The 11177-nt window shown below is 69.6% G+C and overlaps 2 protein-coding genes across 2 annotated transcripts; both read right to left on the bottom strand.

Moving 5' to 3' along the window:
* Nucleotides 1–3088: 3088 nt before the first annotated feature.
* Nucleotides 3089–5568, bottom strand: MRPL52 (mitochondrial ribosomal protein L52). The gene is made up of 5 exons (XM_072849214.1): nt 5443–5568; nt 4858–5054; nt 4689–4756; nt 3496–3560; nt 3089–3394 (listed from the first exon to the last, which is right to left on the bottom strand). Exons 1-5 carry the CDS (start codon nt 5566–5568, stop codon nt 3263–3265), a joined length of 588 nt encoding a protein of 195 aa, XP_072705315.1. The 3' UTR covers nt 3089–3262.
* A 266-nt stretch (nt 5569–5834) lies between these two features.
* OXA1L (OXA1L mitochondrial inner membrane insertase) lies at nt 5835–11043 on the bottom strand. The gene is made up of 10 exons (XM_072849213.1): nt 10901–11043; nt 10286–10372; nt 9786–10071; nt 9566–9709; nt 8317–8402; nt 8058–8222; nt 7661–7765; nt 6958–7120; nt 6170–6250; nt 5835–6025 (listed from the first exon to the last, which is right to left on the bottom strand). The coding sequence occupies exons 1-10, from the start codon at nt 10958–10960 to the stop codon at nt 5835–5837; spliced, it is 1368 nt and encodes a 455-aa protein (XP_072705314.1). The 5' UTR covers nt 10961–11043.
* Between the last annotated feature and the right edge of the window lie 134 nt (nt 11044–11177).

Raw genomic sequence — 11177 nt, 5'->3', positions numbered from 1 at the left:
AGAAAGGGGGCTTACTGGGAGCAGTGGGAGGTGATTAGGGCTTACTGGGAGGGAACTGGGGGCTACTGGGAGGAACAGGAAGACAAAGGGGGTTACTGGGAGCACTGGGAGGGAATTGGGGCTTACTGGGAGGGGGTTGGGGGCTACTGGGAGCACTGGGAAGAGCAAAGGGGGCTTACTGGGAGTACTGGGATTGGATTGGGGGTTACTGGGAGCACTGGGAAGAGCAAAGGGGGCTTACTGGGAGCACTGGGAAGGGATTGGGGCTTACTGGGAGCACTGGGAAGAGAAAAGGGGGTCACTGGGAGAGGATTAGGTCTTACTGGGAGGGCATTAGGGGCTACTGGGAGGAATGGGAAGAGAAAAAGGGGTTACTGGGAGCACTGGGAAGAGAAAACGGGAGTAGTGGGAGCACTGGGAGGGAATTGGGGCTTACTGGGAGGGGGTTGGGGGCTACTGGGAGCACTGGGAAGAGAAAGCAGGGTTTACTGGGAACACGGGGAGGGGACTGGAAGCTACTGGGAGCACTGGGAAGAGAAAGGGGGCTTAGTGGGAGCACTGGGAACCGAGTAGGGTTTATTGGGAGGGGATTGGGAACTACTGGGAGCACTGGGGAAACAAACAGATTACTGGGGTTTACTGGGAGCACTGGGAGGGGATTGGGGTTTACTGAGAAGGGATTGGGGGCTACTGGGAGCACTGGGAGGGGATTAGGTTTTACTGGGAGGGAATTGGGGGCTACTGGGATCACTAGGAAGAGCAAAGGGGGTTACTGGGAGAGCAAAGGGGTTACTGGGAAGGGACTGGGGGCTACTGGGAGCACTGGGAGGGGATTAGGTCTTACTGGGAAGGGACTGGGGGCTACTGGGAGCACTGGGAGGGGATTAGGTTTTACTGGGAGGGAATTGGGGGCTACTGGGATCACTAGGAAGAGCAAAGGGGGTTACTGGGAGGGGACGGGGGGCTACTGGGAGCACTGGGAGGGATTAGGTCTTACTGGGAAGGGACTGGGGGCTACTGGGAGCACTGGGAGGGGATTAGGCCTTACTGGGAAGGGACTGGGGGCTACTGGGAGGGGATTAGGTCTTACTGGGAAGGGACTGGGGGCTACTGGAAGCACTGGGAGAGGATTAGGTCTTACTGGGAAGGGACTGGGGGCTACTGGGAGGGAATTAGGTCTTACTGGGAAGGGACTGGGGGCTACTGGGAGCACGGGGAGCGGATTAGGTCTTACTGGGAAGGGACTGGGGGCTACTGGGAGCACTGGGAGGGGATTAGGTCTTACTGGGAAGGGACTGGGGGCTGCTGGGAGCACTGGGAGGGGATTAGGTCTTACTGGGAAGGGACTGGGGGCTACTGGGAGCACTGGAAGAGGATTAGGTCTTACTGGGAAGGGACTGGGGGCTACTGGGAGGGGATTAGGTCTTACTGGGAAGGGACTGGGGGCTACTGGGAGCACTGGGAGGGGATTAGGTCTTACTGGGAAGGGACTGGGGGCTACTGGGAGCACTGGGAGAGGATTAGGTCTTACTGGGAAGGGACTGGGGGCTACTGGGAGCACTGGGAGGGGATTAGGTCTTACTGGGAAGGGATTGGGGGCTACTGGGAGGGGATTAGGTCTTACTGGGAAGGGACTGGGGGCTACTGGGAGGGGATTAGGTCTTACTGGGAAGGGACTGGGGGCTACTGGGAGCACTGGGAGGGGATTAGGTCTTACTGGGAAGGGACCGGGGGCTGCTGGGATCACTGGGAGGAGATTAGGTCTTACTGGGAAGGGACTGGGGGCTACTGGGAGCACTGGGAGGGGATTAGGTCTTACTGGGAAGGGACTGGGGGCTACTGGGAGCACTGGGAGGGCATTAGGTCTTACTGGGAAGGGACTGGGGGCTACTGGGAGCACTGGGAGGGGATTAAGTCTTACTGGGAAGGGACTGGGGGCTACTGGGAGGGGATTAGGTCTTACTGGGAAGGGACTGGGGGCTACTGGGAGCACTGGGAGAGGATTAGGTCTTACTGGGAAGGGACTGGGGGCTACTGGGAGGGGATTAGGTCTTACTGGGAAGGGACTGGGGGCTACTGGGAGCACGGGGAGCGGATTAGGTCTTACTGGGAAGGGACTGGGGGCTACTGGGAGCACTGGGAGGGGATTAGGTCTTACTGGGAAGGGACTGGGGGCTGCTGGGAGCACTGGAAGAGGATTAGGTCTTACTGGGAAGGGACTGGGGGCTACTGGGAGGGAATTAGGTCTTACTGGGAAGGGACTAGGGGCTACTGGGAGCACTGGGAGGGATTAGGTCTTACTGGGAAGGGACTGGGAGCTACTGGGAGCGGATTAGGTCTTACTGAGAAGGGACTGGGGGCTACTGGGAGGGAATTAGGTCTTACTGGGAAGGGACTAGGGGCTACTGGGAGCACTGGGAGGGATTAGGTCTTACTGGGAAGGGACTGGGGGCTACTGGGAGCACTGGAAGGGGATTAGGTCTTACTGGGAAGGGATTGGGGGCTACTGGGAGGGGATTAGGTCTTACTGGGAAGGGACTGGGGGCTACTGGGAGCACTGGGAGCGGATTAGGTCTTACTGGGAAGGGACTGGGAGCTACTGGGAGCGGATTAGGTCTTACTGGGAAGGGACTGGGGGCTACTGGGAGCACTGGGAGGGCATTAGGTCTTACTGGGAGGGGACTGGGGGCTACTGGGAGCACTGGGAGGGGATTAGGTCTTACTGTCACGGCACTGGGGGCTACTGGGAGCACTGGGAGGGGATTAGGCCTTACTGGGAAGGGACTGGGGGCTACTGGGAGCACTGGGAGCGGATTAGGTCTTACTGGGAAGGGACTGGGAGCTACTGGGAGCGGATTAGGTCTTACTGGGAAGGGACTGGGGGCTGCTGGGAGCACTGGGAAGGCGAAGGGGGTGACTGGGAGCAGCGGGGAGAAGCGGCAGGGGTTACTGGGGGTTACTGGGGGACACTGGGAGCTGGCGGCACCCCCAGTCCCGTGCCTGGGCCTGGTGCCCGGGCGCTGACGTCATCGGCGGCCACATCTGGCGCGGGGGAGGGGAGGCGCGTGACGGGCGGCCCCAGGCAGCCGCGACGCCGCGTTTTGGGGGCGAAAACCCCGGTTTTATCAACGCGTCGGCAACAAAGGGGACGCCGGGCGCCCGCTCCGCCGCCGGCGGGGCCGGGACGTACTGGGCCGCGCTGGGACGTACTGGGCCGCGCTGGGACGTACTGGGCCGCGCTGGGACGGGGGCCGCGGGCTCCTCACTGGGACGCACTGGGACGCGCTGGGCGGCGCTGGGAGCCTTTGGGGCGCAGGCGGGGGCCGGGGGCCTCCCCGGGGTCCCTCCGCTCGGCGGCGGCGTCCAGGACCCGGCTCAGCGTCACGGCCCGGCGCTGACGGGGGACGGACGGGGCGGTTGGGGGGCCCGGGGGGGACCCCGGGGGACCCAGATGCGGGGGGGGTCCCCCCGGTGTCCCCCCCCCCCCCCACTCACCGCCAAAGCCTCGTTCTCCTGCAGCCGGCGGAGCTGCCCCTTCCACAGTGGGGCCGGGCGGCCGTCTGGGGGGCGGGGGGGATTGGGGGGGCCTCGGGGACCGGGGCCCCCCCAAGGGGACCCAGGCGTGCAGAGTGTGCGTCCCCCACCGAGGAGCGGCGTGTCCCCCCCTATTTTGGGGTGTCCCCCCCATTTTGGGGTGTCCCCCCCTATTTTGGGGTGCCCTCCTCCTTTTGGGATGCCCCCCCATTTTAGGCTGCCCCCCATTGTGGGGTCCCCCCTTTGGGGTGTCCCCCAGTTTGGGATGCCCCGCCCATTGTGGGGTGCCCCCTTTGGGATCCCCCATTGTGGGGTGTCCCCCTTTGGGGTGTCCCCCCTATTTTGGGGTGCGCTCCCCTTTGGGATGCCCCCATTTTAGGGTGCTCCCCCTTTGGGATCCCCCCTCATTGTGGGGTGCCCCCCCGTTTTGGGATCCGCCCCCCCATTGTGGGTGCCCCCCACTTTTGGGATGCTCCCCTTTTGGGATGCCCCCCCATTGTCGGGTGCCCCCTCCCTTTGGGATCCCCCCATTGTGGGGTGCCCCCCTTTGGGATCCCCCCATTGTGGGGTGCCCTCCCCTTTGGGATGCCCCCCCTTTTGGGGTGTCCCCCATTTTGGGATTGCTCCCCCCACTGTGGGGTGCCCCTCCCCTTTGGGATGCCCCCCTTCTGGGATGCCCCCCCATTTTAGGGTGTCCCCCATTTTGGGATTGCTCCCCCCCACTGTGGGGTGCCCCCTCCCTTTGGGATCCCCCCATTGTGGGGTGCCCCCCTTCTGGGAGGCCCCCCATTGTAGGGTGTCCCCCATTTTGGGATTGCTCCCCCCACTGTGGGGTGCCCTCCCTTTGGGATGCCCCCCATTGTGGGGTGCCCCCTTTGGGATCCCCCCACTGTGGGGTGCCCCTCCCCTTTGGGATCCCCCCACTGTGGGGTGCCCCCTCCCCTTTGGGATGCCCCCCCATTGTGGGGTGCCCCCCTTTTGGGATCCCCCCATTGTGGGGTACTCCCCCTTTGGGATGCCCCCCCATTGTAGGGTGTCCCCCATTTTGGGATTGCTCCCCCCCCACTGTGGGGTGCCCCTCCCCTTTGGGATGCCCCCCTCCCCCGTTTTGGGGGCCCCCCCGTCCTGGGGCGCCCCCGGGCCCGGGCTCTCACCGGCGAAGGCCCAGTCGGGGAGGTCGCGCAGGGGCCCGTACCCGGCCGTGCTGGGGGCGAAGCCCTGCCTGGGGGGGGACACGGGAGGGGGGACACAGGGGGTGGGCACGGGGGGACCCCCCGGTGCCTGGCACCCCCCGCCCCCCGCCCCGCCCCTCTCCGTCCTTACGCCACTCGCCATTGGCCGATCCGCTGGGCGGGGGCGGGCAGGGGCCGCAGGGCGCCGGCCCGGCGCGCGGCTGGGGGGGGAGGGGCGGGGTCAAGGAAGCCACGCCCACCGCCGTTAGCCCCGCCCGTGGCCCCACCCACCACCACAGGGCACGCCCCCCCGCGGCTTCCCCCCTGCCCCGTCCCGCTACCCAAGCCCTGCCCACGCCGCAGGCCCCGCCCACAAAGCCCTCAGCCCCGCCTCCAGGGCACTAGCCCCTCCCCACACCCTGCGTTGCTGCCCCCCCCGCCTCCAGGCCCCGCCCACGCCCCATAAACCCCGCCCCATCGCCTTAGTCCCGCCTCCGAGTCGCTAACCACGCCCCCATCCCCAGCCGCGCCTCCGTTGCCAGGCCCGAGCCCCGCCCCACGCCTCCAGGCCACGCCCCCACGCCTTTAGCCTCGCCCCCTCCACCCCTCCCGCGCCTTTTTGGCCCTGCCCCCCTTCCCCCGTACCCCACGGCGGCCCCGCCCACCCGCCCTTAACCCCGCCCACCCTGCTTTAAGCCCGCCCCCGGCGGCACACACCACCCCCCCAAGCCCGTACCGATCCGCATGATCCTGCGCGCCGCCATGGCTGCCAGCGGAAGTGACGCGCCGCCCGCACGTGACCGCGGGGCGGCACCGCCCACGCCCCGTAGGACGCCGTCACTTCCGCCCCGGGCGCCGCCATGTTGTACGGCGCGGCCGCTGCGCGCCGCCATCTTGTCCCGGCCGCCATTTTGAGCGGGCGGAGCGCTACGGCGGCCGCGCGGCGCCAAACCGCGAAGCGGCGTCCCCAGAGCGACAGGGACCCGACCCCCCCCCCGCAACCGGGTCCCGGCCCCCGGCGCTGAGACCCCCCAGGTAAGGGACAGGGCCCCCAGGGAGCGCCGGGCCCCATAGCGCTTCCTGCCCCCCCCCCATCAAGCCCGAAGTTGAGACCCCCCAAAGCCGCTTTCAACCCCCCACCCTCCCCAAACGGGCGCGGAGCCCCCCCACAGCACAGGCACGGGCGGGGTGGGGGGTGTTTTTATTGGGGTGCCCCCCCTCAGCCCAGCGTCTCCTTCCAGGGGCGCTTGGGGGGCCGGCGGGGGCGGGGGGGCCCCCGGGGTGCCAGGGGTTGTGGGCGAAGGTCTGCCGCAGCGGCCCTGTTTGGGGGGGCGGTCAGGAGGGGCTCGCGCGAGGGGTCCCCGTGCGAGAGGTCGCCTCGTGGCGGAGCCCCTCCTGCCACGGGGACCCCCCCCCCCCGCCCCGACGCCCCCCCTGCGAGGCCGCCGCGCGCACGCGCTCACCCTTGGCGGCCAGGTCGAGGTGGTGCCGCAGCCGCCATTGCCGCTCCTCGCCGCGCTGCGCCGCCCGCGCCTCCCGCCACTCTGCCCCCGCCCGCGTCAGCCGGGGCGGGGGGCGCGTGGCACCCCGGCGCCCCGGGACCCCGTGACCGCAGAGCCCCCACAAACCTCTCCCCCGCCCCCGAAAGCGCCCCATAACCTCCCCGATGCCCCCCCGCGGGCCTCCTCCAGCCCCCGTGAGCCCCCCAACGGCCTCCCTGGCCCCCACAGCCCCCTCGTAACCCCTGTAGCCCCCCGAAGGCCTGCCGGTAGCCCGGCCATAACCCCGGTAACCCCCATAACACCTCAAAGACCCCCCAAACCCCCCGTAGCCATCCCCTGCACCCCCCATAACCTGTGATCCCTCATAGCCCCCCACAACCCCTCCCGGAGCCCCCCACAATCACCCTACAACGCCCCAAAAGCGCCCCATAGATCCCCTGCAGCCCCGTGACCCCGCCAGCGCCCCAAAGCTCCCCATAGCCATCCCCAGCACCCCCCATAACCCGTGACCTCGCGTAGCCCCCAAGACCCCTCCTGAAGCCCCCCACAATCCCCCTACAGCCCCCCAAAGGCCCCCGTAGCCATCCCCAGCATTACCCCATAACCAGAAACCCTTCAAAGCCCCCCACAGCCCCCCAAAAGCATCCCCATAGATCCCCTGCAGCCCCCTGTGACCCCGCCAGCCCCCAAGACCCCCCCAAACCCCCCCCGGCAGGTCCCAGCCCCCGCCCCCCCGTCCCCGCGCTCACCCTGCCGCAGGCGGCCCAGGACGCCCCGCTGGGGCCCGGGGGCGGCGGGGGCCGCGGTGCCGGGGGGGGGCACGCGGAGGCGGGCGCGCACGGCGGGCACCCGCAGCAGCCCCGTCTGCGCCAGGCTGAAGGCGTTCGACGTCAGCCAATAGGTGAACACCGCCTGTCCCCGGGGACACGCCCGCTCAGCGCCGGGACACGCCCGCCCCGGCCGGGACACGCCCGCAGGGTGGGGCCCAGGGAGGTGGTGTCCCCCCCCGGATAGCCACGCCCCCCCGCTCCGGACACGCCCACCCAAAGGGGAAGGGCTCCCACCCACCAGGGGAGAGCACTGACCCTCCCACGGCCACGCCCACTGCAGAAGCCACACCCACCAGAGGCAACACCCACCCCAGACAAGTCGTAGAAGCAACAGACTCCTCCCCCTGCCAGAGACCCCACCCCCAGGATGCCCCTCCCACAACAAGGAGGCTCCGCCCCCCCGATGGCCCTCCCACAGCATGGAGGCTCCACCCCCATCCTAGCAGGCCCCACCCACCCACTGCTCAGAGAGCCCTGCCCCCCGCCAGAGGCCCCACCCACTGCCACGAGGCCCCGCCCCCTTCACAGCACAGCCTCTGCCCACCCCACAGGGTCCCACCCTCTGCTCCCACAGCCCCGCCCCCTGCGCAAGCCCTGCCCCCGCAAGCCCCGCCCCTCTCACCGTGGGGAAGTGGAGGATGAAGGGCAGGAAGAAGAGGGGGAGGAGCCGCAGCATCTGCCGCACCGCCCCCGCCCCCGGGCTGGCCACGCCCGTCTCCGCCCCCACCTGCGGGCGGGGCCTGTTTACATAGGGCCTACACAAACTGCCCCGCAGTCTCCTGTTTATGTAGGAGCTACACCAACCTCCCCCCACCCCGTGTTTACATAGGACCTACAGCAACGCCCACGCCTCCCGCGCTTATGTAGGACCTACAGAAACCCGCCCCGCGCCGCGCGTTTACGTAAGGCCTACAAACACCTCCTCCTTGTTTACGTAGGGCCTACAAAAACTGCCCCGCTTTCTGCGTTTACACAGGCCCTACAGACCTCTCCCCCCGTGTTTACGTAGCCCCCCGCACCTCGAGCACGAGCCAGGTGGAGGCGGTGACCAGCAGCGGCAGGACGTAGTAGGGGTCGGGGGCCGCCAGGTCGGGGAACCAGGCCAGGCCCCCCCGATGCAGCCCCGGCACCGGCGCCGCCGCCATCTTCTGCAGCGCTAGGAAGAAGGAGACGAAGAGGGGGGTCTGGCCGACCCCCCGCCCTCAGACGGGGGGGCCCGGACGATGGGGTGTCGTCCCCCCCCCGGGGACGCCGGGGTCCCCCCGGGCCCCCCCTCACCTGCACCAGGGGCACGAGGAAGCCGCGCAGGGGGTTGACGTTGTGGCGCTTCTGGTAGGCCGCCAGCTCCGAGTAGGCGCGGGCCACTGCGGGAGGGCGGGGCTTGAGGGGAGGCGGGGCTTGGGAAAGCCCCTCCCCTCCCAAAAGGTCAGCCCCCCCCCCCCCTTACGTAAAAGCTACTGTTGCTTTAAAACTGCAAATGCTCTTAAAGCCCCGCCCCACTGGGCCAGGCCCCACCCACACAGGCCCCAGAAGCCCCTCCTCCACCAGAGCCCCGCCTTCAGCATGGAGACCCCACCCCTTCCCCACACCCACCCACTGCTAAAGCCCCGCCCCTTCCCCTGAGGCCCCACCCCTCCACAGAAGCCCCACCCCTGTCCCCCCACAGCAAGCATGACCCCGGCACCCAATTGGAAGCCCCGCCCCAGCTCACAGACCACGCCCCTGCTCCAAAAGCCCCGCCTACTCACCCCAAGCCCCACCCCACCCTGCGGCAAGCCCCGCCCAGACATTGTTGCCCCTTTACAGGCCACACCTCTGGTCCACAAGCCCCGCCCCTCTCCACAAGCCCCACCCACTCACCCTGAGCGCCGCCCAGGCATTGCTGCCCCCTTTTGCAGGCCCCGCCCCTGCCCCACAAGCCCCACCCCCTCACCCTGAGCCCCGCCCCAGCCTGCAGCAAGCCCCGCCCAGACATTGCTGCCCCCTTTTGCAGGCCCTGCCCCTGCCCCACAAGCCCTGCCCCTCACCCTGAGCCCCGCCCCAGCCTGCAGCAAGCCCTGCCCAGGCATTGCTGCCCCCTTGCAAGCCCCACCCTCCCCATAAACCCCACCCCTCACCCTGAGCCCCGCCCCAGCCTGCAGCAAGCCCCGCCCAGGCATTGCTGCCCCTTTGCAGGCCCCGCCCCTGCCTCACAAGTCCTGCCCCTCACCCTGAGCCCCGCCCCAGCCTGCAGCAAGCCCCACCCAGACATTGCTGCCCCTTTGCAGGCCCCGCCCCTGCCCCACAAGCCCTGCCCCTCCCCATAAACCCCACCCCCTCACCCTGAGCCCCGCCCCAGCCTGCAGCAAGCCCCGCCCAGGCATTGCTGCCCCCTTTTGCAGGCTCCGCCCCTGCCCCACAAGCCCTGCCCCCTCACCCTGAGCCCCGCCCCAGCCTGCAGCAAGCCCCCTGCCACCCCAGCATTGCCCCCCGCCTGTAGGCCCCGCCCTGCCCGTAGGCCCCGCCCCCCGGGCGAAGCCCCGCCTACCCTGGAACTGGTTGCTGCCCCGGCGCGCCTCAGCCAGGCGCTGGGAGAGGAGCTGGAGCTGGGGCATGTGGGCGGCCAGCCGGGCCGCCTCGCGCTGGCCCCGCACCAGCAGCGGCAGCAGGGCCAGCCGGGCCCCCAGCGTCCCTGGGGGGCACCGCGGGGGTCAGGGCGGGCTGCGGGCCCCGCCGAGCCCCCCCCGCCCCGCCCCGGCCCCGCTCACCGACGGCGATGGCCCCCCACCAGGGCAGCCCCACGTCGAGGTGCAGGAACTGCAGGAAGTTTTGCACCAGCCCCACGGGGGTGAAGGCCCCCAGCCCCAAGTCCTCCAGCCGCACCTCCTCCTCCAGCCCCACGGCGGGGGGCTCTAGAGCCAGGGCGGGGGGCTCCTGACCCACGGCTGGGAGCTCCTGACCCGTGGAGGGGGGGCTCTGCCCCACCGCAGGCTCCGTCTGCCCCACGGCGGGGGGCTCCTGCCCCACGGCAGTCGGGGGGGCCGGGCAGGCTGTCTGGCAGAGGGAAGAGAAGGGCGTGGTACAGGGGGGCCCGCCCCACAGCCGCCCCAGAGCCCCCCGTCCTGCCCCGTGGCCCCCCCAGACCCCCCGAATCCACCTGCTCTGCCCCACAGCCCCCAGAGTCCCCATCCTCCCCACGGCCCCCCCCAGAGACCTGACTGTGGCTCCCTTCTGCCCCACAGCCCCCCCCCCCCCCCAGCCCCCTCACCTGGGTGCTGGCGATGGTGGCGAGGGCTCGGGGCGCAGGGCCCAGCCCCAGGGGGGGTCTCCGGGGCCAGAGGGGCCCCCGCAGCGTCTGGGGGGGGGGGAGCACGTGTGATGTCACGGCCCTCAGCATGACATCATCGGTGCCCGCCCCTCCCACCCCGGCAGTGAGGCCTCTGCGACCTGCCTCTGCAGAGCACCGACAAGGTCGTGACCTCCATGACGTCGCCGCAGAGGCCAGCGCTCGCCCCCCACAACAGAGCAGTGCTGGGGGTGCGACGTCAGAGCCGGCCGTGACGTAATTTTTCAAAAATCGCGGGAAATCGCCTCAGAAAGGGGGAAAACCGCGGGGGACGCGACACAATGAATCCGCGCGAACCCCGCCCCCGGGGGGGCTCGCCGTGACGTCACGGCTCCCGGCGACGTCACGAGAAGGAAGGGGGAGAGAGAAAAGCGAAGAGGGAGGGAGAGGGAGGGGGGAGCAGGAGGAGAGGACCCCCCCCACCTCAGAGCCGCCGGGCAACCTCACCCGATCGGAGTGACGCCACGGCGCGGGCGTGACGTCGGCAGAGCGGCTGGACGTCACCCCGGAGGTCCCCCTATCCCCCCCCCGGCTCACCTGTGTCCGCAGGGCCCGGAGGAGCGGCCGGAGCCGCGGGGCCGCCGCCGCCGCCATCATGGTGGCCTGAGGAGAGAGGGGAGAAGGGGCGGGGCTAAGGGCGGACCGGCGGTGTCGCGCATGCGCGAGGGGCGCGGAGCCGGCGACGCCGCGCTCCGCCCCGGCAGGCGCGGGCTGCCCGAGAGGGGGCGTGGCCAGAGCGGCGGCGCATGCGCAGGCGGGCGACGCGGCGCTCCGCCATAGCGGGTGAGGGCAGCCCGTTCGGGGGCGTGGCCGG

The sequence above is a fragment of the Ciconia boyciana genome, unplaced genomic scaffold, assembly GCF_034638445.1.
Source record: "Ciconia boyciana unplaced genomic scaffold, ASM3463844v1 HiC_scaffold_38, whole genome shotgun sequence".
NCBI classification, from domain to species: domain Eukaryota; kingdom Metazoa; phylum Chordata; class Aves; order Ciconiiformes; family Ciconiidae; genus Ciconia; species Ciconia boyciana.
This window is presented reverse-complemented; position numbering and strand designations above follow the sequence as displayed.

Bases quoted from the DNA above. Each gene is read 5' to 3' on its own strand.
- OXA1L (XM_072849213.1), bottom strand. From the start codon at position 10,960: ATGATGGCGGCGGCGGCGGCCCCGCGGCTCCGGCCGCTCCTCCGGGCC. The intron at 7,121-7,660 runs GTGAGAGGGGCG...CCCCGGGGACAG, and splicing joins TCATCCTCCACTTCCCCACG to GCGGTGTTCACCTATTGGCT. The intron at 6,026-6,169 runs GTGAGCGCGTGC...CCCCCCAAACAG, and splicing joins CCTCGACCTGGCCGCCAAGG to GGCCGCTGCGGCAGACCTTC.
- MRPL52 (XM_072849214.1), bottom strand. From the start codon at position 5,568: ATGGCGGCGCCCGGGGCGGAAGTGACGGCGTCCTACGGGGCGTGGGCG. The intron at 3,561-4,688 runs GTGAGAGCCCGG...CCCGCCCCCCAG, and splicing joins CCCCGACTGGGCCTTCGCCG to ACGGCCGCCCGGCCCCACTG. The intron at 3,395-3,495 runs GTGAGTGGGGGG...GTCCCCCGTCAG, and splicing joins AGGAGAACGAGGCTTTGGCG to CGCCGGGCCGTGACGCTGAG.